Source organism: Bombina bombina, chromosome 4 (genome assembly GCF_027579735.1).
Source record: "Bombina bombina isolate aBomBom1 chromosome 4, aBomBom1.pri, whole genome shotgun sequence".
Lineage (NCBI taxonomy): Eukaryota > Metazoa > Chordata > Amphibia > Anura > Bombinatoridae > Bombina > Bombina bombina.
In genome coordinates this window covers 957,882,075-957,910,045 of record NC_069502.1, presented here as the reverse complement: position 1 = coordinate 957,910,045, position 27,971 = coordinate 957,882,075, and the positions used below count along the sequence as shown (strand labels likewise).

At 38.5% G+C, this 27,971-nt stretch overlaps 1 protein-coding gene across 1 annotated transcript in view; it reads left to right on the top strand.

Moving 5' to 3' along the window:
* Positions 1-27,971, top strand: part of MERTK (MER proto-oncogene, tyrosine kinase) — a 355,152-nt gene that overhangs the window by 255,808 nt on the left and 71,373 nt on the right. The window contains exons 8-9 of the mRNA XM_053711970.1: positions 8,292-8,443; positions 27,335-27,485. Coding sequence (XP_053567945.1) covers positions 8,292-8,443; positions 27,335-27,485 — 303 coding nt within the window. The remainder of the gene's footprint in view (positions 1-8,291; positions 8,444-27,334; positions 27,486-27,971) is intronic.

Genomic DNA, 27,971 nt, shown 5'->3' with positions numbered 1-27,971 from the left:
CAGGGCATGCCTGACTGTCTCAGAGGCTTAATCAGGGGATGCAGACTGTTGGTGTTAAGGACTGCTATCTCCCTGTGTATAACGCAGCACTTGCAGAAATGCGAATTTGGAAAGCTATTTGCTGAGGAATATTTCACGATCAGACAAGACGTGTTTTTGAATACACGTAGATCTGTCAGCTGGAGACGCTGTTAGCCAATGAAGATCATCCTCTGTGGCCTGGAACCAATCACGGTCAAGTGAGTAAGACCAGCCACTCCTCTGTCATAAGTCACGCTACCTGACAGACAGTCAGAGATGAGGAGAGGAGTTAGCAGAATGTTTGGTCGCCCATAACCCATGAGGTATACCTCCGGATAAGCTTGCAAGCGGTAATACCCAGTGACTGTGCATTTTACTGACCTAGAGTGCAGCTGTGTCTGCGGTAATTTTTCTGTTTACAGAGGACTCTGTGCAGTGTAACTGTGATACTGACTGATCTATATGGTTTATGTTGGCTTCCAATAATATATACATTTTGAAAGTATATGTCCATTTGCATGTGTGATGTTCCTCTTTACGATGTGTTTCCCCAGGGCCGGCGTTTGGTATAAGGCACCTTACTGCGCACCAGCAGGGGGGCGCAGAGAACGATGATGACTGCCGAGGATAAAATCAGATTATCTGCCGCCCTGAAGCGTGATGGATGGATCATGAGACAGTGAGGGACAGACAGGGACTTAAAATATGTATTATGATATGAATGATGTGATGTTAATTCAATTTTTTATTTATTAAATTGTTTGTTGTTGATCATTCTTTCATTAACATTTTATTATCGGCATCGCCGATCGCTGTGCCTGCTGGCTCTGGCTGGTTCCCTGCGCCTGCAATGCAACTTAGTCTTACTACTTTAGTCTTCCTGTCCCTGGGCTTGCTCGGCTATTCCTTATAGTTATAGGCTGCCTATAGGATGGGAATGTGGGCATGCCACGCGTGTGGTGTCAGCGTGGAGGAGGCGGAGCTCACTTGCGCTTCCTGCTGCTGCCTCTCTGTCTACTAGCTATCACTCACTCTGAAAGCGAGGGAGAAATAGTGCAGGATAAGCCGCCTGACTCCACGTGACGTCTATGTAGCAGGGATTTTAATGCTAAGATGGTCTGCTGACACTACGGATGAGTACGAGAAAGAAGCTGGATGCGTCCCTATTTTACACCCTGAGGTGAGGTCGCTGTTATGTAGGGTGCAGAGTAAAGCTGGGGCACAAGCTTCTGGTGGGGACGGTATAAGTATGTGTGAGTGTCCACAGGCTTCCGTGTGCCGTGCAGGGAAGGATGCTGCAGAGGATGCTGGGTGGTACCGCGGCCTGTGTCTGTGACAGCTAGCGCTAAGACACCAGATTGTTGAAATGGATATTATGTGGGCAGCTCTGACACTTCTTTCTGTAACCCAAAATCCAGACCTTGCAATCACTGGTGAATTCTACGTGTCTTATTGTGCACCACTAGGAGGCTCTTTGTATCACTACTGGGCACTTATTCCTGCTTCCCGCTTTATTAATACCACTAAGCACCTGTTTCTGTAACTAAGGGATAGCCACCGTTCCCACATCACGGGGCACATAAGATTTGTTTTGAGCAAATCTAAAAAAAAAGTAAAGCTTAAGGATATAGGATGTACAGAAGTTAAGTCTCTCTCTGTGAGAATGAATGACTGGTGCCTGGGAGTGGGACTGTGGCTGCTGGGTCACTGGGTGGTGAGAGAACCTGTTGAGATTGGTGATGGTGAATGAATGTAATTGGTAATTGTTGTCACCTCACACACTGACTAGTGCAACACTTGTAGTTTTGTTGCTCACAAAGTATCTCCTATGAGGGGATTATTTGTATTGGCGGTATAGGGGTAAATATTTTAGTCCCATGGGTAAAAATTGATAGTGTTCACTGCTTGTTACCTTGTATTACTTAGATCACAAGGCTTATTTAAGATATGTGCATGTGTGTATAAATGTGAATGTGTGTGTGTGTATATGTGTGTATAAATGTGTATAAGTGTGTGTAACTGTGAATGTGTGTATAAATGTGTATAAGTGTGTGGGTGTGTATAACTGCACGTATGTGTATAAGTGTGTGGGTGTGTATAACTGCATGTGTGTGTGTATACATGTGTGTGTGGGTGTGTATAACTGCATGTGTGTGTGTGTATGTGGGTATAAGTGTGTGTCTATAACTGCATGTTTGTGTGTAAATGTGTGTATAACTGTGCGTGTGTATACATACATACATACATACTCACACATACATACATACATACATACATACGCACCATTACACACACACTCACACACGAATGTACCTACACACACACATAAAACACATGCACAGATAGACATATGCACATGCGCACACACACACACAAATACATATACTACTCACACACTGGCACACACACAAACACCTTGTTAGCACATCTCTGTAACAGTTTGTCAAAGACTAGAAATGGAGTGGTATGTAATCGGGGCGGGGGGGGGCAGCAAAATGTATCCTCGCCTGTGTGGCCACAAATCCTAGCACCAGCCCTGTGTTTCCCATATGTTGTAAACATGATTTTATTTCATAGAGCCGCTTGTTTTCCCTTTCTGTCTAGGACAGTATTGTATGTCCTATAATTTTACTTTATGTCTATGTTTATATATATTAATGTATTTATATGTGTGTGTGTATGTATGTATATGTGAATAAATAAATATATATATATGTATGTATATATGTATTACAAATATATGTATGTAAGAGCGCTCAAAGGCTAAAGGTATAAACTAATAAATAGTTCACATACAATAATAACATATGTGATACATATAGAATTTAAATGCTAAGTATAATAGAAAAACACTAATAGCAACCAAGTGTATATAAAATGACCAAAAAAACTCAAGGTGCTAAAAATCGGACGTTATATTTAAAACAAATAGCATAAAAGAGAAAAAAAAATGGCAATATTGCCACCACTTAAAGGGCCACTAAACCCAAAATCTTTCTTTCATGATTCAGATAGAACATACAAATTTAAACAACATTACAATTTACTTTTATTATTTATTTTGCTTCATTTTTTAGATATCCTTATTTGAAGAAAAATCAATGCACATGGGTGAGCCAATCACATGAGACTTCTATGTGCAGCAACCAATTAGCAGCTACTGAGCATATCTAGATATGCTTTTCAGCAAAGAATATCAAGAGAATAAAACAAATTAGATAATAGAAGTAAATTAGAAAGATGTTTAAAAATGCATTCTCTTTCTAAATCATGAAAGAAAAAATGTGGGTATCATGGCCCTTTAAGTCTCAAAAAAGACACGTTATCCACCTGCAGATGAAAAAAACCTGCCAACTACCATTATGAGAAATTTGCCAACAGTGTCTCAAATGTGTCTCAAATACAACCACAGGATTTCCACAGCAGATCAGGATAGGTATCCTCGAGCGTATATTTGCACAGTACCTGGCTTCCAGACATGGAGGCCCATTTATCAAGCTCCGTATTGGAGCTTGTGTGCCCGTGTTTCTGGCGAGTCTTCAGACTCATCAGAAACAGCAGTTATGAAGCAGCCGTCTAAAGATTGCTGCTCCATAACCCTGTCGCCTGCTCTGAGCAGGCGAACAGGAATCGCCACAATTCAACCAGATCGAGTACGATCGGGTTGATTTACACCTCCCTGTTGGCGGCCCATTGACCGCGAGTCTGCAGGGGGCGGCGTTGCACCAGCAGCTCTTGTGAGCTGCTGGTGCAATGCTGAATACGGAGAGCGTATTGCTCTCCGCATTCAGTGAGGTGTTAAGGACCTGATCCGCACTGTCGGATCAGGTCCGCAAGATCTTTGATACATAGGCCCCTAGAAGTGAACAGAGATGATACAAACTTTTCACAGCCGCTCAGCCTTCGTGTTTCTTTTCCTCTGCCGTTTTGGTCACATGTGTGTATGACGTCACAGAACTCCAATCGTAATTTCTTTGAAATTACAGCTAATCCGCTTTCACAAGTGTTGAGGTAAAAACAGCATCCGCTCTTAAAGGGACATGAAACTCAAAATATTTCTGTCGTGATTCAGATAGAGAATACAATTTTAAACAGCTTTCTAATTTACTTCTATTATCTAATTTGTTTAATTCTCTTAGTATCATTTGTTGAAGGAGCAGCAATGCACTACTGGTTGCTGACAGAACACATGGGTGAGCCAATGACAATCGGTATATATATATATATATATATATATATATATATATATATATATATGTCTGGGGTTAACTGCTTGTGGCTCTGGGGACAGCACAGCTTCCTGTGAGTGCCAGTGGCACCCAGGGCTGAGCATGTTGCAGGGTCATAGGATGTGTACCCGGTCCGGTATGAGAGTGCAGTTCCCTTCCGTGTTTTGTATATGTCTAGGGTGATTACATATTCCTGTGCACCCTTTTTTTGTTTTCAGTTTGTTTGGATTTGAAAGCTTGCATTGTGTGGCTGTTTTAGGGTCTCAGGTATTGGAGAGGACCTTGACGTGGTACCTGAGCTTGTCCCATTTGGCCAGATGCGGTGACTAACCTTTCCATTTTTGCTTTTAAATCTTAGCTGAGAGCTTGTAAGTGAGTGCTGGGTTTTCTCTGTGTGTTGTATTAATTTGTTTTGTAATTTTCCCTATGGTTCTTGCACCCAGACCTGTCTGGGGTTAACTGCTTGTGGCTCTGGGGACAGCACAGCTTCCTGTGAGTGCCAGTGGCACCCAGGGCTGAGCATGTTGCAGGGTCATAGGATGTGTACCCGGTCCGGTATGAGAGTGCAGTTCCCTTCCGTGTTTTGTATATGTCTAGGGTGATTACATATTCCTGTGCACCCTTTTTTTGTTTTCAGTTTGTTTGGATTTGAAAGCTTGCATTGTGTGGCTGTTTTAGGGTCTCAGGTATTGGAGAGGACCTTGACGTGGTACCTGAGCTTGTCCCATTTGGCCAGATGCGGTGACTAACCTTTCCATTTTTGCTTTTAAATCTTAGCTGAGAGCTTGTAAGTGAGTGCTGGGTTTTCTCTGTGTGTTGTATTAATTTGTTTTGTAATTTTCCCTATGGTTCTTGCACCCAGACCTGTCTGGGGTTAACTGCTTGTGGCTCTGGGGACAGCACAGCTTCCTGTGAGTGCCAGTGGCACCCAGGGATGAGCATGTTGCAGGGTCATAGGATGTGTACCCGGTCCGGTATGAGAGTGCAGTTCCCTTCCGTGTTTTGTATATGTCTAGGGTGATTACATATTCCTGTGCACCCTTTTTTTGTTTTCAGTTTGTTTGGATTTGAAAGCTTGCATTGTGTGGCTGTTTTAGGGTCTCAGGTATTGGAGAGGACCTTGACTTGGTACCTGAGCTTGTCCCATTTGGCCAGATGCGGTGACTAACCTTTCCATTTTTGCTTTTAAATCTTAGCTGAGAGCTTGTAAGTGAGTGCTGGGTTTTCTCTGTGTGTTATATATATATATATATATATATATATATATATATATATATATATATATATATATATATGCATCCACCAATCAGCAGCTAGAACCTAGGTTCATTACTGCTCCTGAGCTTACCTAGATAAACCTTTCAGCAAAGGATAACAAGAGGAGGAAGCAAATTAAATAATAGAAGTAAATTGGAAAGATGTTTAAAATTGTATTCTCTATTTGAATCATGAAAGAAATTTTTTGGGTTTCATGTCCCTTTAAGTGCAATCTAGCACGCAGGATGAATCCTCCAAGACTTGTAGATGAAACTTTAAAGGCTTGTCTTTGTCTTGTCGTTAGCACTTATCAGTGCAAACTTTCTATTTTTAAAGGCTTGTCTTTAAGTAACCTATGTATTATTGTATGTGAACTATTTCTTAGTTTATACCTTTAGCCTTTGAGCGCTCTTACATACATATATTTGTTTGGCATTTCTTTTATTCCTAAATTAAGATGTTTTTTTAGGATTTGTTAGGAGTTTGGTATATATGCTCTGCACACACTCTCATTTTTGTGTGTGTGTGTATATATATATATATATATATATATATATATAACATAAATATATATGTACACATATATTAATACAACACACAGAGAAAGTCCAGCACTCACTTACAAGCTCTCAGCTAAGATTTAAAAGCAAAAATGGAAAGGTTAGTTACCGCATTTGGCCAAATAGGACAAGCCCAGGTACCACATCAAGGTCCTTTCCAATACCTGGGACCCTAAAACAGCCACACAATGCAAGCTCTCAAATCCAAACAAACTGGGAACAAGGGAAGGGTGCACAGGCTTATGTAATCACCCTAGACATATACAAAACATGGAAGGGGACTGCACATATATTAACATATATATATATATAAGTGCATTAGAGCACTTTGCCATTAAGTAGATGAAATCATGATAAAACATATATATTCAATATTCATAGTAAATACAGATTTTAACAATGTATCTACTGTAAATATTTCTCATTTGCTAATTGCGAATATACTGTATTGTTTGCGCAATGGGTGTTTTTTTCCAACAATTTTTTTCTCTCCATTGACTTCTATGGGGAATGCGAATATGCAATCGTGTTTGGGCGATCTCGAGTATTAGGTTTTTTCCTACTTCTTTTTTTTTCTCCATTGATTTCTATGGGGGAATACAGACACGTGAAAACTTTGATTTTTGCGCTATTCGGGTTACCGCTTGTGCAAAATAAGTTATTTTTGGAACTTATAATACGAACGCAACCCGACTAGCGTCTCTAGCAGAGTTTTTGCAAACCTCTCAACATACCATCACCCAGCACAAGCTCAAACAATAACTGGCTACACCACATGAATTGATACAGGCGGTTCAGTTAATAATCAGCTGCAGTATTTCACACAATGGATATAAAACATGTTTTAGCGCTCATTTAGAGGTAAATTACAAGAAAAGCAGACAAAATATAAAGTGCATTGCATGTTTTACTATGCTCAATTTTACATTTTATTGTGGATTTAAATTTAAAATTCCTGAAGCACTGTTTTTTAAATAAAGCATAAAAGAGATAGCAAAAAGATGTTTTTTCTATTTTAAAGTTACTGTTAAGTCAAAATTAAAAGTTCATGATTCAGATTTCAATTTTCTTTATCAAATTTGCTTTGTTTTCTTGGTATCATTTGTTGTAGAGTAAATCTAAATAGCCTTGTAGGAGCTTAGAAGCATGCGCTTGTCTTTAACATTCTATGGCAGTAGTGTTTGCAACTATGTATAACATTGCTATAAACATTGTGCTGCTAGATGACTAACAGCACATGCACACTCCTGAACTAACCTAGTATTACTCTTTAAAGGAATAAAACAATTTTTTATTTTTTTTAAAAAAGTTTCAATTTACTTCTATAATCAAATTTGCTTTGTTCTCATGCTATTCTTTGTTGAAGAGATATCTGGATAGGTAGTGTGCACATTTTTGGAGAACTACATGACAGTAAATAGTGCTGCCATCTAGTGCTCTTGCTGCAGACACATGCACACTCCTGAACTTACCTTCACACTTTTCAACAAAGGATAACAAGAAAACAAATACAATTTGATAATTGAAGTATATTGTTAAGTTGTTAAAATTGTTTGTTCTATCTGAATTATGAAAGTAAAAATTATGTCCCTTTAAAAAAGGATGCCAAGTATTAAGCACAATTGATAGTAGAAGTTTACTGGAAAGTTTCTTAAAGGGATAGGCAAGTCAAAATTAAACTTACATGATTCTGATAGAGCATGTAATTTTAAGACACTTTTAAATTCACTTCTATTTTCAAATGAGCTTTGTTCTCTTGGTATCCCTTGTTGAAAATGAATATGCACATATCCTACACTAGAGGGATCTAGCTGCTGATTGGTGCTTGCACATATTTGTCTCTGGTGATTGGCTAACTAGATGAGTTCAGATAGCTGCCAATATTCCGTCAGCAAAGGATAACAAGAGAATGAAGCAAATGATTATAGAAGTAGATTGGAAAGTTGTTTAAAATGGTATGTTCTATCCAAATCATGAAAGAAAATGTTGGTGTTTCCTGTCCCTTTAAAGTTATAAATACATTGTATATATACAATATTTATGCTAAAGATCTCCCACTATACTCCCACTATAATTTAAATGTATTTTTTAAAAACTATAAAAAAATGATTACTGTCTAATTTTTCTTCTAAATGACATGTCCAGCCTGCTCCCAGGATTCTTAGAATTTTTTTTTTTTTAGTATTTAAATTATTTGTATAATTATGCAAATCTTTACTTTTAGCTCCAACTGCTGCTCCTCAGAATGCAACCACATTATTTAATGACTCCCAACAAGTTCTCATTGTACATTGGATTCAACCTCCCAGTAATGAGATAAACGGTGATCTTTTGGGGTATAAAGTATTGCATTCATGGCAAACCTATGGTAACCCTGTAAGTATAATTTTATTATGTGATATCCTAGAAACTCCATATTAGATAATGTTTGTATTTTAAAGAGTATTAGATGTGTTCATCAACGAGTGAGTTTCTTACATGTAATATCAAAGGCAGAATAAGTGGGTCACTTCTGATGTAGTGCTCCCAACCAACCCCACATTTTGCAGGATCCACTTATTTTTATTTCCCAGTTTCTGTTAAAGAAATCTAGCCCAAGCTTTTCTCAGTATTGGCCAAATCCAGCCCCAACATATTCAGTCAGGTCTGACCTGCGTGACTCTACCCCAAGATGATGAACTCGACACTTATACTTAAAGTGATGGTAAACTTTAGCTAATCAAATGCCATATATGTAGTCTTTGTTATTAAAAAAAAAGTATATGTCTACCTTTTTTTTTTTTAAATCTATTAGTTAAAAGGGTTTCATCCATGGCTATGGTAATGCTTCTATTACAATGTTATGCCGGCCCACTGGGATAAACTCTTTCTTTTTATGACAATTCCAATGAACATCCAATCAGTGTGTGTGTCATATGGCATTCTTGATGTACACCGCTTAGGAAGCCTATGTAGAGAGTGTGTGAGACTGCTGTATACATCACTGCCCAGCCAAAAGAGGAAATGAAGGGGGCAAAGGAACAGAAAATACCAAGTAGGGTTATAAATCTTTTATTATAAAATAGATATATACACTTTTAAAAAATAAATAAATAATTATGCAGTTTTGCTTGTACACTAATATATTTTACATTGTATCATTCTTAAAGTATGAAATTTACCATCACTTTAATAAGCTTCCCCCTTTTCTTTGGCTCACCCATATTCAGCTATAAGTTTTATTGTCAAAACATCTGAGCGTTAGGATAAATGTTGATAGAGTAAAGAACATAGCATTTTCAAATGGTTTGCTTTTCCAACACCTAGATTTTAGTATTTGTTCATTTAATAATATTTATCAATATATATATTGACAATTATCCATCGTCTAAATACATAAACACATGTCTGCACCTTGCAAAAAATTATGTATAAATGGCTCAAGTAGATTTTTATACATTTCCCTCATTGTCCATCTTCTTAAGTACAGTCTTGGATTGTAGTATTCATATTCAAGATTTGTAGGAGCTAAGGAGGGAATAGGCCTGAAAATAAATACCCCTGCAGGTCTGTATTGATGGAAACATGGAGGGATATGAGAGGAGACAGATTAGACTGTGTTAGGAAGAAAAACGCTTAATATATGTTTCTTCAGAATAGACATGATCAAATTCCCACAATTAAGGACCAGGTTACAGTAACATTAAAGGAATTACTCTGACTGACCAAACGTATGTGGACACCTCTACTAATTATTGAGTTTAGGTGTTTTTGCCACACCCATTGCTAACAAGTGCATAAAATCCAGCACATATCCATCCAATCTCCATAAACAAAACAGGGGTTGTAATGAAGAGGTAGGTGACTTTTTAAATGTGGCATTGTGATAGGATGCCACCTTGCCACAAGTCAATTTCTGTCCTACTAGATCTGCTCATGGCAAATTTAAGTGCTTTTATTGTGAAGTGGAAGCAGCTAGGAGCAACAAGAGCCCAGCCACAGAGTGGTAGACCACACAAACTCACATAGCAAGGTCCGTGAGTGCTGAAGCAAATAACGTGTAAAAAATGTCTATCATCTGTTGGATCACTCACTACAGAGTTCCAAACTACCTCTGGAACCAATATCAGCACAATAACTGTGCATTGAGAACTTTGTGAAAGGGTGTGTAAAGCACATCGCCACTGGACTCTGAAGCAGTGGAAACGTGTTCTTTGGAGTGATTGGTCATGCTTCACTACTTGTCGGTCTCTTGGAAAAATTTGGGTGTGGCAAATATCAGGAGAATACTACCTACCAGAATGCATAGTGCCTACTGTAAAGTTTGTGGATAAAGGTTAATGGTCTTGAAGTCCAGCCTTGAAGTTCAGGTTTTGGTCTTGAAGTTCAGGTTTTGGGCTAGACCCCTTAGTTCCAGTGAAGGATCATATTACTTCTACAGTATACAACAACATTTTAGATGACAATTGGGTGATTCCAAATGTGTGGCATGGCAACAGGAAGGCCTAGGAAGACATGGTTTCATTAGTTTGGTGTGGAGGAACTTGAGTGACCTCAACCCAATTGAACATCTTTGGGATGAATTAGAATGCTCTTTTGGTTGAAGGGTACAAATTCCCACAGACATACTTCAAAATCGTGTAGAAGGCCTTTCCAGAAGAGAGGCATTTTTTATGGCCTCAGAAAGGGGAGACAGGGGATAATTATTATTTGTGTTTATACTCCAAAGGACTTTTCCTTTTATTTTGAATCACAAATGCATATACCCATATTTTGTAAATTATTGCACATTCTCAGTAGGAGCTAGTAACTCACAAAGTGTAAAACTAAAGACTGTACACATTTTGTTAATGGAAGTAAATTGCATGCCCTATCTGAATCATGAAAGTTTAATTTTTACTTGAGTGTCCCTTTAAAAGGCCAAAGTAGTCAACATTACAATTATACCTATACAGTTATAAGAAAGGCTTCATTTATATGTTTAGTTTTTGCAATAATATACATGCTTTTGCAATAATTCCCATGTGATGTCCAAGATGCTCTGTTTAAGCATTTATAAATATTTTTTTCATTCCAACTGTGTGTGTGTGGGGGGGGGGGGCATTGGTTATATTAGTTTGTTCTATATCATGAAGATCACCAAAATATGAGTTTCTTTAAGTGCGTAGATGTGTTTGCCAATTCTGTGTTTGCATAATTTCTGCTGCATGAACAATATTCCTGACATTATTATTGTCTTGTGACACGTGAAAAAGCTGACGTTTCACCTGACTTGCAGAGTGACTCCAAAATTTCCTTTTTCATGTTTATATAGTTTGCTAAGTTTTATTATTCCCCTTAAAATGTAATAAATATTTAGTTAACTTATCTTGTTTGTTCATATATTTTCACAGTGTATTTCTATTGGTGCATACTTGCCAAGCCTAGTATTTGTACAGCAGTAAGTTTTTTCTCTTGTGTGAAGTGTTGTGTAAAGTGGATGCCTTTTAGCTGAAGACTGCAGTTATGCTCAGTGTCTATTCCACTCTTCAATAAAATAGAGATAAGAGACATTTAACCCAAAATTGAAAGGGGACCAAGCACTAAATAAATGCTAGATATAATTATGTATTCAAAGCAAAGATTAGCCTGAGAATAATATATATATCTGTTTTTTAAAATGATACTAGTTGTTTTGGGACTTAAAGAATTAGTGTAATAAACTAAAAATAAACTTTTTTTTAAAACAATACATCTGCCTATCATACACAGGCTGAACTTTGTTTCAAATACATGGTTCTATAGAATTCATTTAGCGTTTAAAGTGATGGTAAATACTAACGTATCAAAAACTGTGCATACAGCACAGTGCCGTATGGCTAGCATGGCTATTGGCTAAGAAGTGTGAAAGTCACCTCATTAAAAAAGCTGAGGCGTGTCGTGGGTGGCTGAAGGTGCTTAGGTTTAGCTCTGAAGCTGTGGTGAAATAAAGGTGACTTTCACAATGTTTTTTTTAAACTCATGAATGAAGGTCATCTCTGGTAAATCCTAGCGTTTTGAAACTCTAGGATTTACCATCACTTTAATGTTCCTTTAATAGGCATAAGTACAGCACAATTTAATCATGTTTGCTACTGCTGATTGACTTCTCACATTGTTTTTGTACAGTGTCTTTTAATCAGAAATGTCAGCATTATTGTTCTTTTTAGTCGAGTGTTCCCGAACTTCCCACTTGTCTGGTGACATTGCTTTACAAAAATAGAGGGTTTTCACTTCCTACAATCTTGCATTCCTGCTGTAAATATTATGACAGATTAATGACTCACCAGACCGCAACATACTGACATATGCAATTTATCTCTCTCTTTATTTTTTCTTAATTTAATTGTAAACTTGTTTAATTTCATATTTATTGACCTGTAAAGATTAAGGTTATAGGATCAATCTTTTTAAAAACCACATAACAGTTATTGGTTCTATGTTGTTACCTTCAAATGTTAAGCCTTTAAAATACTATTGCAGAGATTGTTTATGTCTAGAGAAATTCCCTTTACATTGTGACTTCATAAAAATGATTTATATGAAGCTGCAATGTAAAATACATTCTGATGTATGTGTTGCTTTATTGAACGCCTTTATTTGTCATTTTCTGTGTCTCACAGGTTTTATTTCAAGTGGCACAGACGTCTTTCTTAATATGATTAAAGAGAAACATGGAAGTTTAAAGGGACAGTCAACACTAAAATTGTTGTTATTTAAAAAGTTAGATAACGCCTTTACTACCCATTCCCCAGCTTTGCACAACCAACATTGTTATATTAATATACTTTATAACATTTAAACCTCTAAATTTCTGCCTGTTTGTAAGCCACTAAAGACAGCCTCTTGTCACATGATTGTTTATTAGCTTTTCAAAACAGGAGACTGCTAGTTCATGTCAGCCATATAGATAACGTGCTCACAATGTTGTGGGTTGTGCACAACACAGCTAAAATGCAAGTCAACAGATAATAAATAAAAAGTAATGTGATCAGGGGGCTGTCAAGAGGCTTAGATACAACGTAATTAAAGAGGTAAAAAGTATATTAATATAACTGTGTTGCTTATGCAAAACTGGGGAATGGGTAATAACAGAATTTATGCTTACCTGATAAATTACTTTCTCCAACGGTGTGTCCGGTCCACGGCGTCATCCTTACTTGTGGGATATTCTCTTCCCCAACAGGAAATGGCAAAGAGTCCCAGCAAAGCTGGTCACATGATCCCTCCTAGGCTTCGCCCACCCCAGTCATTCGACCGACGGACAGGAGGAAATATATATAGGAGAAACCATATGATACCGTGGTGACTGTAGTTAGAGAAAATAATTCATCAGACCTGATTAAAAAACCAGGGCGGGCCGTGGACCGGACACACCGTTGGAGAAAGTAATTTATCAGGTAAGCATAAATTCTGTTTTCTCCAACATTGGTGTGTCCGGTCCACGGCGTCATCCTTACTTGTGGGAACCAATACCAAAGCTTTAGGACACGGATGAAGGGAGGGAGCAAATCAGGTCACCTAAATGGAAGGCACCACGGCTTGCAAAACCTTTCTCCCAAAAATAGCCTCCGAAGAAGCAAAAGTATCAAATTTGTAAAATTTGGCGAAAGTGTGCAGTGAAGACCAAGTCGCTGCCTTACATATCTGGTCAACAGAAGCCTCGTTCTTGAAGGCCCATGTGGAAGCCACAGCCCTAGTGGAGTGAGCTGTGATTCTTTCAGGAGGCTGCCGTCCGGCAGTCTCATAAGCCAATCGGATAATGCTTTTAAGCCAAAAGGAAAGAGAGGTAGAAGTCGCTTTTTGACCTCTCCTTTTACCAGAATAAACAACAAACAAGGAAGATGTTTGTCTGAAATCTTTAGTAGCCTCTAAATAGAATTTTAGAGCACGGACTACGTCCAAATTGTGTAACAAACGTTCCTTCTTTGAAACTGGATTCGGACACAAAGAAGGTACAACTATCTCCTGGTTAATATTTTTGTTGGAAACAACTTTCGGAAGAAAACCAGGCTTAGTACGCAAAACCACCTTATCTGCATGGAACACCAGATAGGGCGGAGAACACTGCAGAGCAGATAACTCTGAAACTCTTCTAGCAGAAGAAATTGCAACTAAAAACAAAACTTTCCAAGATAGTAACTTAATATCTATGGAATGTAAAGGTTCAAACGGAACCCCTTGAAGAACTGAAAGAACTAGATTTAGATTCCAGGGAGGAGTCAAAGGTCTGTAAACAGGCTTGATCCTAACCAGAGCCTGAACAAATGCTTGAACATCTGGCACGGCTGCCAGTCTTTTGTGAAGTAAAACAGATAAAGCAGAGATCTGTCCCTTTAGAGAACTTGCAGATAATCCTTTCTCCAAACCTTCTTGTAGAAAGGATAGAATCTTAGGAATTTTTATCTTGTTCCATGGGAATCCTCTAGATTCACACCAACAGATATATTTTTTCCATATTTTATGGTAAATTTTTCTAGTTACAGGCTTTCTAGCCTGAATCAGAGTATCTATTACAGAATCTGAAAACCCACGCTTTGATAAAATCAAGCGTTCAATCTCCAAGCCGTCAGTTGGAGGGAAACCAGATTCGGATGTTCGAATGGACCCTGAACAAGAAGGTCCTGTCTCAAAGGTAGCTTCCATGGTGGAGCCGATGACATATTCACCAGGTCTGCATACCAAGTCCTGCGTGGCCACGCAGGAGCTATCAAGATCACCGAGGCCCTCTCCTTATTGATCCTGGCTACCAGCCTGGGAATGAGAGGAAACGGTGGGAATACATAAGCTAGGTTGAAGGTCCAAGGTGCTACTAGTGCATCTACTAGAGTCGCCTTGGGATCCCTGGATCTGGACCCGTAGCAAGGAACCTTGAAGTTCTGACGAGACGCCATCAGATCCATGTCTGGAATGCCCCATAATTGAGTTATTTGGGCAAAGATTTCCGGATGGAGTTCCCACTCCCCCGGATGGAATGTCTGACGACTCAGAAAATCCGCTTCCCAATTTTCCACTCCTGGGATGTGGATCGCAGACAAGTGGCAGGAGTGATCCTCCGCCCATTGAATTATCTTGGTCACTTCTTTCATCGCCAGGGAACTCCTTGTTCCCCCCTGATGATTGATATATGCAACGGTCGTCATGTTGTCTGACTGAAACCTTATGAATTTGGCCTTTGCTAGTTGAGGCCAAGCTCTGAGAGCATTGAATATCGCTCTCAGTTCCAGAATGTTTATCGGGAGAAGAGACTCTTCCCGAGACCATAGACCCTGAGCTTTCAGGGATTCCCAGACCGCGCCCCAGCCCACTAGACTGGCGTCGGTCGTGACAATGACCCACTCTGGTCTGCGGAAGCTCATTCCCTGTGACAGATTGTCCAGGGTCAGCCACCAACGGAGTGAATCTCTGGTCTTTTGATCTACTTGAATCATCGGAGACAAGTCTGTATAATCCCCATTCCACTGTCTGAGCATGCACAGTTGTAATGGTCTTAGATGAATTCGTGCAAAAGGAACTATGTCCATTGTTGCAACCATCAATCCTATTACTTCCATGCACTGCGCTATGGAAGGATGAGGAACAGAATGAAGTACTTGACAAGAGCTTAGAAGTTTTGATTATCTGACCTCTGTCAGAAAAATCCTCATTTCTAAGGAATCTATTATTGTTCCCAAGAAGGGAACTCTTGTTGACGGGGACAGAGAACTTTTTTCTTTGTTCACCTTCCATCCGTGAGATCTGAGAAAGGCTAGGATGATGTCCGTATGAGCCTTTGCTTTTGACAGGGACGACGCTTGAATTAGGATGTCGTCCAAGTAAGGTACTACTGCAATGCCCCTTGGTCTTAGAACCGCTAGAAGGGACCCTAGTACCTTTGTGAAAATCCTTGGAGCAGTGGCTAATCCGAATGGAAGTGCCACAAACTGGTAATGCTTGTCCAGAAAAGCGAACCTTAGGAACTGATGATGTTCCTTGTGGATAGGAATATGTAGGTACGCATCCTTTAAATCCACGGTAGTCATAAATTGATTTTCCTGGATGGTGGGTAGTATCGTTCGAATAGTTTCCATTTTGAACGATGGTACCCTGAGAAATTTGTTTAGGATCTTCAGATCCAAAATTGGTCTGAATGTTCCCTCTTTTTTGGGAACTATGAACAGATTGGAATAAAATCCCATTCCTTGTTCTCTTATTGGAACTGGATGTATCACTCCCATCTTTAACAGGTCTTCTACACAATGTAAGAATGCCTGTCTCTTTATTTGGTTTGAAGATAAGTGAGACCTGTGGAACCTTCCCCTTGGGGGTAGTTCCTTGAATTCCAGGAGATAACCTTGAGAAACTATTTCTAGCGCCCAAGGATCCTGAACATCTCTTGCCCAAGCCTGAGCAAAGAGAGAGAGTCTGCCCCCCACTAGATCCGGTCCCGGATCGGGGGGCTATCCCTTCATGCTGTTTTGGTAGCAGTGGTAGGCTTCTTGGCCTGCTTACCCTTGTTCCAGCCTTGCACTGGTTTCCAGGCTGGTTTGGGTTGTGAAGTATTACCCTCTTGCTTAGAGGATGCAGAATTAGAGGCTGGTCCGTTTCTGCGAAAGGGACGAAAATTAGGCTTATTTTTAGCCTTAAAAGACCTATCCTGTGGGAGGGCGTGGCCCTTTCCCCCAGTGATGTCTGAAATAATCTCTTTCAAATCAGGTCCAAATAATGTTTTACCTTTGAAAGGAATGTTAAGCAATTTTGTCTTGGAAGACACATCCGCTGACCAAGACTTTAGCCAAAGCGCTCTGCGCGCCACGATAGCAAACCCTGAATTTTTCGCCGCTAATCTAGCTAATTGCAAAGCGGCATCTAAAACAAAAGAGTTAGCCAATTTAAGTGCTTGAAATCTGTCCATAACCTCCTCATACGAAGATTCTTTACTGAGCGACTTTTCTAGTTCCTCGAACCAGAAACACGCTGCCGTATTGACAGGAACAATGCATGAAATTGGTTGTAGAAGGTAACCTTGCTGTACAAAAATCTTTTTAAGCAAACCCTCTAATTTTTTATCCATAGGATCTTTGAAAGCACAACTATCTTCGATAGGAATAGTAGTGCGTTTGTTTAGAGTAGAAACCGCCCCCTCGACCTTGGGGACTGTCTGCCATAAGTCCTTTCTGGGGTCGACTATAGGAAATAATTTCTTAAATATAGGGGGGGGAACAAAAGGTATGCCGGGCTTTTCCCACTCTTTATTTACTATGTCCGCCACCCGCTTGGGTATAGGAAAAGCGTCGGGGGGCACCGGAACCTCTAGGAACTTGTCCATCTTACATAATTTCTCTGTAATGACCAAATTGTCACAATCATCCAGAGTAGATAACACCACCTTAAGCAGTGCGCGGAGATGTTCTAATTTAAATTTAAATGTCACAACATCAGGTTCAGCTTGATGAGAAATTTTTCCTGAATCTGAGATTTCTCCATCAGACAAAACCTCCCTCATGGCCCCTTGAGATTGGTGTGAGGGTATGTCAGAACAGTTATCATCAGCGTCCTCTTGCTCTTCAGTGTTTAAAACAGAGCAATCGCGCTTTCTCTGATAAGTAGGCATTTTGGATAAAAGATTTGCTATGGAGTTATCCATTACAGCCGTTAATTGTTGCATGGTAATAAGTATTGGCGCACTAGATGTACTAGGGGCCTCCTGTGTGGGCAAAACTGGTGTAGACACAGTAGGGGATGATGTAGTATCATGTTTACTCCCCTCATTTGAGGAATCATCTTGGGCAATATCATTATCTGTGGCATTACTGTCCTTACTTTGTTTGGACACTATGGCACAATTATCACATAAATTTAAATGGGGAGACACATTGGCTTTCATACATATAGAACATAGCTTATCTGATGGTACAGACATGTTAAACAGGCTTAAACTTGTCAACAAAGCACAAAAAACGTTTTAAAATAAAACCGTTACTGTCTCTTTAAATTTCAAACTGAAAACACTTTATTACTGAATATGTGAAAAAATATGAAGGAATTGTTCAAAAATTACCAAAATTTCACCACAGTGTCTTAAAGCATTAAAAGTATTGCACACCAAATTTCAGAGCTTTAACCCTTAAAATAACGGAACCGGAGCCCTTTTCAAATTTAACCCCTATACAGTCCCAGCTATATGCTTTGCTGAGACCCAACCAAGCCCAGAGGGGAATATGATACCAAATGACGCCTTCTAGAAGCTTTTTTAGTGATTCTTAGATCCTCACACATGCATCTGCATGCCTTGCTCTCCAAAAACAACTGCGCAGTAATGGCGCGAAAATGAGGCTCAGTCTATAACTAGAAAGGCCCCCAGACTAAAAAAGGTGTCCAACACAGTGCCTGCCGTTTTTTAAACGTTCCCCAAGATTATAATGCCAATTATTAGCTAGAATCTGCATAATATGCCCCAATAAAGCAATCGTTTTAGCCCATAAAAATGTCTACCAGTTTTTAAGCCCTTTTTTAAGCCCTTTATTCTTTTATGTTTGACTAAGAAAATGGCTTACCGGTCCCCATAAGGGGAAATGACAGCCTTCCAGCATTACATGGTCTTGTTAGAAATATGGCTAGTCATACCTTAAGCAGAAAAGTCTGCTAACTGTTTCCCCCAACTGAAGTTACTTAATCTCAACAGTCCTGTGTGGAAACAGCAATCGATTTTAGTTACTGTCTGCTAAAATCATCTTCCTCTTACAAACAGAAATCTTCATCCTTTTCTGTTTCAGAGTAAATAGTACATACCAGCACTATTTTAAAATAACACTTGATAGAAGAATAAAAACTACATTTAAACACCAAAAAACTCTTAACCATCTCCGTGGAGATGTTGCCTGTGCAACGGCAAAGAGAATGACTGGGGTGGGCGGAGCCTAGGAGGGATAATGTGACCAGCTTTGCTGGGACTCTTTGCCATTTCCTGTTGGGGAAGAGAATATCCCACAAGTAAGGATGACGCCGTGGACCGGACACACCAATGTTGGAGAAAATGGGATTATCTATCTTTTTAATCAATAAAAAAATTGAATTGACTGTCCCTTTAATGTCTGAAAATGTTAACATTTTCAGTTATGTATATTGTAGGTTTTGCGTGATAATATAAAGTTACTTTTCATTCTTTATATAATAATACAAAAAAAAATTTGCCTCTAAAGATCACTGGTCTGACAAGATTATCTGAAATGTCTGTCAGCGGTCGAAAAATTAGTTTAAAATGTTAGCACCAGTAAGAATATGTAGCAGAAAGTGGTATTTGTATATAAATATATGGAGAATAACTTAAAAAGTTAGGAGCCAGGGGTAAAATTCTAGAAACCAGCAGCTCCCTGGCTCCTGGGTTTGTCAAGGCTTGTTGGAAATACTGTGAAGTCCCTCAAAAATACTTTAGAAAGACAAATATTAGCTTGAGAGCTGTTTACTTTGTTCTGCAGGGTTCTTTAAGTGAATTAGAGACACGCACATTACAGTATAATGCTTTGATATCTCTCCAGGCCAGAACACTTTTGGTCATCTGGCTCCTAGTGACAAGGTAACCAGGAATTTTTGAATCCTAGTTGTCATCACGAACAGATAAAATAATTAAAGGGACAGTATACACCTTGTAATTAAAAGATTTTTTTGCAATCTTGAATTGATAGTCTGCAAATTTAAATAACTTTTTGAATTTAACAAGGCTTTGCTGCAACTGTTTTTTAATTTTTAAACTTCCCAAACCAATTGTAATTTGACAGTAGCCACCAATCAGCAAGCGCTACCCAGGGTGGTGAACCAAAAATGGGCCGGCTCCTAAGCTTACGAAGAACACATAAAAATGTATAATAGGAGTAAATTAGAAAGTTGCTTAAAATTGCATGCTCTATTTAAATCTCTCTGAGGCCATATCCTCTCTTTATACTTTTTCTTTCTCCACTCTCGTATCTCTTCACTCTTTTGTTTGATAATTTTCTCTTAACTCTACCTTCTTCTCCACTTCTCCTTTCCACTCTCTCTCTCTCTCTGCCCGTTTTACCCTCTCAGAAGTAATAGTCTAAGCATTAATGGCTTCCTTACAGAGTTACAACATGCCACCAGACTTCAGACTCAACATTCACTTATTAACGCCACTGTTAAATTTCCACTCGCCAATGGCCAGTGGGCGAAATTTTGAGCCCTGGCCCTAACACGTTTCACATCTGAAGATGCGCTAACTTTTTTAGCGTTTTAATGTGTTGCGCTCAAGCACAACACATAACTTTCAGAGGTTTAGCCTAGTCACAATATAGTTGAAAGTATAGGACGCTAAACATTCTTTGGCAATTCTTTACCATGGATTTATAATATTAATTTACATGCTATCCTAGCGTGGTTCAGCATTATTGGCAGCGCACCCTGTGCTATCAGTAGCGCACCCCTTGTAATCTAGGCCTAAATGTCAAAATATAATCCTTTTAAGTGCTAATTCTCTTCAGTTTTTTTTAAAAAAATGTCTTCCGTTTCACAGTTTCAGATAATTATTTACTGCTGATGATAAATTCTTTTGAAAACAGTCCACATAAAATGCAATTTGACATTTTATTATGTCCTACTCTCAGGTGTACACTGTCAATGCTGTGAATCAATGTAAATCAACCATAGTAAACTGAGGAGTACTTGTATTTCATTAATGATTTTTTTATAGCTTAAAATGCTAACTTTGCAATACTAATAAATATTGATCTGAGGTATTTAAATTTTATCATTGTAACGGTTCCCAAATTAATCTTGCACAGTAACACAGGCAACAAGTAAAACTAAGCATGAGATGTTTCGAAATATTTATTTTTACATGACTCTGCTTACAAAGCAAATTCAATTTGTTCTGCAACATGACTTTTGCAAAAAAAGTAATTCCTTTTTCAGTAAATAGGAATTTATATTATGTCAGACCAGTAATTGAAACTGACCTTGTATTTAACAGGTCTAAAAGGTCAATAGAAAATTGTGCTGTGTAATATGAGTCAGTATTATATTCATTTCTTATTCAAATGCACAAAATATGAGAAGAGTGTATATTTGAACTTTGCATCTCCGTAGGAAGATAATGTAATTCACTATCGGCTAGATTACGAGTTTTGCGGTACAGCTATACCGCTGAAAAATTGTCCATTGCGAGTGGAATGGCTAGTAACGCATATTACAAGTCGCGACGGTATAGCTATACCGCAAGCATTTTAGCCTGTAACGCAACGTCCATTCCGCACTCAAAAAAAACTATGTTCGAGTGCGGGATTTTCCATTGCACCGTATTACAGGTTGTGCGGTCAGGCTAAAATGCTTGCGTTACAGCCTATACCGACACGATTCATACCATCTGAGAGCAGTAGTTATGGATTTTGTGTAACAAAAATGTTTCACAAAACTCATAACTAAAATGTTACAAAGTACACTAACACCCATAAACTACCTATAAACCCCTAAACCACCACCCTCCCGCATCGCAAACACTATATTAAACTTATTAACCCCTAATCTGCCGCCCATCCACATTGCGACTATTAAATAAACCTATTAGCCCCTAATCCGCCTCCCCCCGACAACTCCGACAATAAATAAACATATTAACCCTAAACCGCCGGCCCCCACATTGCCAACACTAATAAAGTATTAACCCTTAAACCTCCAGCCCCCCCACATCGTAACTAATAAACTAAACCTATTAACCCCTAAACCACCAGCCCCCCACATTGTAACTACTAAACTAAACCTATTAACCCCTAAACCACCAGCCCCCACTTTGTAACTACTAAACCTATTAACCCCTAAACCGCCAGCCCCCCACATTGCAAAACACTAAATTAAACTATTAACCCCTAAACCTAACACCCCCTAACTTTAAATTAATATTACAATATAACTATCTTTAAATAAATAAAAACTTACCTTTGAAATAAAAACTAACATTACTATTTTAACTAAATAAAATAAACGAAAAATAAAAAACTAACTTTACAAATTTAAAAAACCTAACACTACTAAAAAAATAAAAAACCTAAGATTACAAAAAACACACTAAAATTACAGAACCCCCCCACTAAAATCACCAAAAATAATAAACGAAATTATCAAAAGCAATAAAAATTACACCTAATCTAAAAGCCCTATAAAAAAGCCCCCCCCCCCCCAAAATAAAAACACATCCTAACCTACAATAAACCACCAATAGGGCCCTTTTCTAGGGCAATGCCCTAAGTTAAACAGCTCTTTTAGCTGTAAAAAAATACAAAGTATAAAACCCACCCCCAAAATAAAAAACCTAAGTCTAAATAAAACCTAAGCTATCCATTTCCCCTAAAGGGGCATTTGTATGGGCATTGCCCTTAAAAGGGCATTCAGCTCTTTTACACTCCCCTTAAAAGGGCATTCAACTCTTTTACAGTGTCCAAAAGAACCCACCCCAAAAAATAAACCTAACACTAACCCCGGAAAATCTACTCACAGTTCCTGAAGTCTGGTCATCCAGCCTCATCCAGGCGGCTAAAAGTCTTCATCCAGGCAGCGACACCTTCATCCATCTTGGGGACGTCTTTTATCTTCATCCAGGCAGCGCGGAGCTATCTTGGACAGTGATAACATCCTGTGCGGAACATCATCTTCATACAATCACCGCCGTACACTGAAGTTGAATGCAAGGTACTCGTTTCAAAACGGCATGCCTTGCATTCCTATTGGCTGATTTGATTCTTCAAATTCAAATCAGCCAATAGGATGAGAGCTTCTGAAATCCTATTGACTGATTTGAACAGCCAATAGGATTTCAGAAGCTCTCATCCTATTGGCTGTTTTGAACAGCCAATAGGATTTCAGAAGCTCTCATCCTATTGGCTGTTTTGAACAGCAAATAGGATTTCAGAAGCTTTCATCCTATTGGTTGATTTGAATTTGAAGAATCTAATAAGCCAATAGGAATGCAAGCTACGCCATTTTGAAACGGGTACCTTGCATTCAACTTCAGTGTAAGGCGGTGATCGTATGAAGAGGACGCTCCGTGCAGGATGTCATCGTGGTCCAGGATAGCTCTGCTCCACGCCACAGGGATGAAGATAGAAGACCTCCCCGAGTTGGATGAAGATGTCACCGCCTGGATAAAGACTTCTCGCCGCTTGGATGGAGATGGATGTCCGGACTTCAGGAACCGTGAGTAGATCTTCTGGGGTTAGTGTTAGGTTTATTTTTTGGGGTGTTTTTAAATTAGGGTTCTTTTGGGCAGTGTAAAAGAGCTGAATGCCCTTTTAATGGCAGTGTAAAAGAGCTGAATGCCATTTTAAGGGCAATGCCCATATAAATTACCCTTATGGGGCAAAGGGTAGCTTAGGTTTTATTTAGATTTTTTTTTTATTTTGGGGGGTTAGTTGGGTGTTGTTTTTTATTTTGGGGGGTTAGTTGGGTGTTGGGGGGACTTTGTATTTTTTTCTAGGTAAAATTGCTGTTTAACTTAGGGCAATGCCCTACAAAAGGCCCTTTTAAGGGCTATAGGTAGTTTATTGTAGGTTAGGGGGTGTTTTTATTTTGGGGGGCTTTTTTTTATTTTTATAGGGCTATAAGATTAGGTGTATTTTTATTATTTTTGATAATTTTGTTTTATTTTTGGTGAGCTTAGTGTTTTTTATTTTCTGTGATTTTAGTGTGTTTTTTTGTAATCTTAAGTTTTCTTATTTTTTTCGTAGTGTTAGGTTTTTTTTAAATTTGTAATGTTAGTTTTTTTATTTTTCGTTTATTTTATTTAGTTAAAATAATAATGTTAGTTTAATTTATAGTTTAATCATAGTTTATTTTTATTTCACAGGTAAGTTTATATTTATTTAAAGATGGTGATATTGTAATTTAAATTAAAGTTAGGGGGTGTTAGATTTAGGGGTTAATAGTTTAATTTAGCGTTTTGCGATGTGGGAGGCTGGCGGTTTAGGGGTTAATAGGTTTAGTTAATTAGTTACGATGTGGGGGGTTAATATATTTAAAAAGTGTTGGCGATGTCGGGGTGGTGGTTTAGGGGTTAATAATTTTATTTAGTGTCGGGGGTGGCGGATTAGGGATTAATAACTTTATTTAGCATTAGCGATGTCGTGGAGTGGCGGATTAAGGGTTAATAATTTTATTTACTGTCGGCGATGTCCGGGGCGGTATATTAGGGGTGTTTAGACTTGGGGTTTATGTTAGGGTGTTAGGTTTAAACGTAACTTTCTTTTCCCCATAGACATCAATGGGGTTGCGTTATGGCGATCCATTCTGCGATCGCAGGGGTTAGTGTTTTTCTAACACTCTCTCCCCATTGATGTCTATATGGGAAAGTGTGCACGAACACGTAAACTCAGCCCTTGGCTTTTGTGCGGTATGGAGCTTAACGATAACCATACCGCACAGCACAAGGAGGCTTTTCAGTAACTCATAATGACAGCGCTATGGAAAGTGCAATAACGCAATTTGTTTGGCATTATTTTCGCACTTTGTTTAGCGCAAAACTCATAAACTAGGTGTATGTGACTCAAGAGGTCAGATACCACATGCAAGAACAGAAAGTGTAATTGACATATGTATGTGTGTTACCTTATGTGATGTCATTAATTGTACCATGTATGGTCAGCAAACACATATGCAGTGCAGCACTCTCTTTTCTATCTTGTTCTATGCAGTGTGGTCACTAAAGTGTGGTGTCACCCTTTAGAGAATAGGTTTCATAGAGCCACATGGAAATCAGAAGGTTGTTTATGGCTGCTTCACATTATTTTTATTATCATATCTTATTATTTATATTATTTTACACTTGCTTATATCAATGAAAACTTCATTTGTATTGCCTAAAGTTACCAAGCTCATTATAGGCTGGGAGTAACAGATTTGCCCCTTAGTTATTTTGTGATGGCCAATCTTTAAGATTGTTATAGTTTATTAATTAAAGGGACAGTCTTCTCAAAATTAAACTTTCATGATCCCAATAGGGCATGTCATTTCAAATTTACTTTTATCATCAAATTTGCTTTGTTCTCTTGGTATTCTTTGTGGAAAGCTAAACCTAGGTAGGCTCATATGCTAATATCTAAGCCGTGGAACTGCCTATTATCTCAGTTCTTTGTGACTGTTTTTCACAGTTAGACACTGCTAGTTCACGTGTGTCATATAGATAACATTATGCTCACTGCCGTGGAGTTATTTATGAGTCAGCACTGACTGGAGATAATGGGGCAGTCTGCAGAGGCTTAGAAACAACGTAATCACAGAGGTAAAAATTATATTAATATAACAGTGTTATGCAAAACTGGGAAATGGGTAATAAAGGGATTATCTATATTTTTAAACAATAACAATTCTGGAGTAGAAAGTTCCTTTAATTCTCTTGGTATTGTTTGTTGAATAAGCAGCAATGCACTACTGGGAGCTAGTTAACGCACTGGGTGAGCCAATAACACGAGGCATATATTTGTAGCCACCATTTACCAGCTCATGAGCCTACCTAGGTATCATTTTCAACAAGGGATACCAAGATAACTAAACAAATTAGATAATAGAAGTTAATTTGAAAGTTATTTAAAGTCACATGCTCTATCTAAATCATGAAAGAAAAATTTGGGTTTCATAGCCCTTTAAGACACATGCACGCTCCTGAGCTCACCTAAGATTACTCTTTTACAAAGAATACCAAGAGAACAAAGCAAAATTGATCATAGAAGTAAACCTTAAAGTTGTTTAAAAATGCGCACTCTATTCAATTAATTTGTTTAATTTTGACTTCATCTACAGTTAGGAGAAGACAAATGGAGCAGAATGCGTTAGTAGCACATAACCCCCCCCCCCCTTTAAAACCTCTTGACTTATGGCAAAAGCTGCACAATTCTGTGTGGTAAAACAGTGTGTTAGAGTTGTCTCTGTCAGTCAAGGGGTTAAACACTTTACTGATATGTGAAATGCAATGTGAGAAGTTTTGATGCTCAGATGTTTAATACAGAGAAGTTTGCAGTGCTTAAAAATGTTTTTAGTTCCAGTTTCAGCTGCTTCCCTTTTAACCCTTTCCCGCCGTTATTCCGTTGTATTCCGTCACAATGGCGCTGGGCTTTAAAGCCGTTATGACGGAATACAACGTCATAGCCAACGGCTGTCCTGATGCCTACTGTGCTTGCAGGATTTGATCACGGTCTGGAGGGCGTTCCTAGCGTCATAGGGACGCCCCCAGGCTCAATCCCATAATTGAAATCTCGCGATCGTTTGCACGATTGCGTGATTTCAATTTGTCTACATCGGAACAGTTGTTCCGATGTAAACACTTTAACCCAGTCACAAAAGGAGGGTTAAGGGCATTACCTCCTTAGCACGGTTATAGCATCTAATCACAGCTGCAATTTCTTATATGTATAAGTACACTTAGTAATACTGCAGACTTAAAGGGACATTACAGGATTTTTTATTTTGTTGCATCAAGAGACAGAAGTTTAAAATATAGTTGTCTTATTATAGTTGTTTTAAGTTTCTTTTTGTTTTCTTTTAATAAACTGATACTCTTACGCTAAAAATCACTTTTTATTATTGCTTCCACTCCTGAGCTTGACACTGGCCATTGAGTTGTAGATACGCTAATTTGCTGCTCATGATTGATTCTCTGGCTCCTGTTCAGATTAGGTTTAGCAGTATATTTACACTCCAGACCTGACTTGATGTGTTTAACTCCTTAGTGGGGGACACATTGTTATAATCAAGCAATAGTGCAATAAAAATGTGATCTAATGCATTACAGAATTAACTGATTGCAGTTGTATGTCCTTTAAAGGGATACTAAACACCTCCCTTTAATTATGGGTGCTGCATTTTTGGAACCTAGGTTACACTGCAGGTATCTGAAAGAGTGAAGCAGTGTATGGGCAAATACATCAGCACTGGAATGTAGTAAAAGCCAGATTCAACATGGCAGCACTCATGACTATAAGGAGGCAGGGAATAGCCTCAATACTAGGCTTATAAAATGTATTTGGTGTTTATTGTCCCTTTATTTCATTCTCAGTTCTTTTTTGGGTAATTGACAAAACTAATTGATCTTCAAATACTCAAACAATTAATCCAAGTGATACTGTGATACAACAGCAAATAAATATGCAAATAAAGAAAGTTTATAATTCTTATTGTGTTTTTTTTTATATCATCCTGCATTAGCTATATATATATATAAAGACTACAATCTTAAAGATATCTAGATACCTGGAATATAATACATTAAATACCAGAGCTTTTACATTTCTTTTGCAGATGGTAAATTATACTGAGAGGGTAAATTCCTCAGCAGTTTTAATTCCCATCAGAGCAACCAATGCCACCTGCACTGTGTACGTTGCTGCCTATACAAGTGGAGGTGATGGACCTTATAGCCAGGCTGTTCAAATTCTTATTCCAGGAGATGGTATGTAAATAATATATTCATCTACATTTAATATCATGTTTCCAGCATTATAATTATTTTTCATTAAAAAGGGGGGAAGGCTATAAAACGTACATTAACCTTAAAGGGACATTATACAATTGTTTTTTCTTTCCTAAGGCATGGAAAGTCCACATATCAGTCTAATTACTAGTGGGATATTCACTCCTGGCCAGCAGGAGGAGGCAAAGAGCACCCCAGCAGAGCTGTTAAGTAGCACTTCCCTTACCCATAACCCCCAGTAATTCTCTTTGCCTCTGTCAAGGGAGAATGTGCAAGGCTGACAGAATTTTAGATTAATCTTAGGCTTTGAGAGATATTAGAACACTTCAAATTGCTCAGTGGTTAAGTGCTTAGATTGGAATCCCAGAGGTCTGGGTTTGAAACCAGGTGAGGGTACCTTTTTACTGTTTATTGAGCATTGGTATCAGGGATAGTTTGTTTTTAGTGTATCAAACATATTCCTAT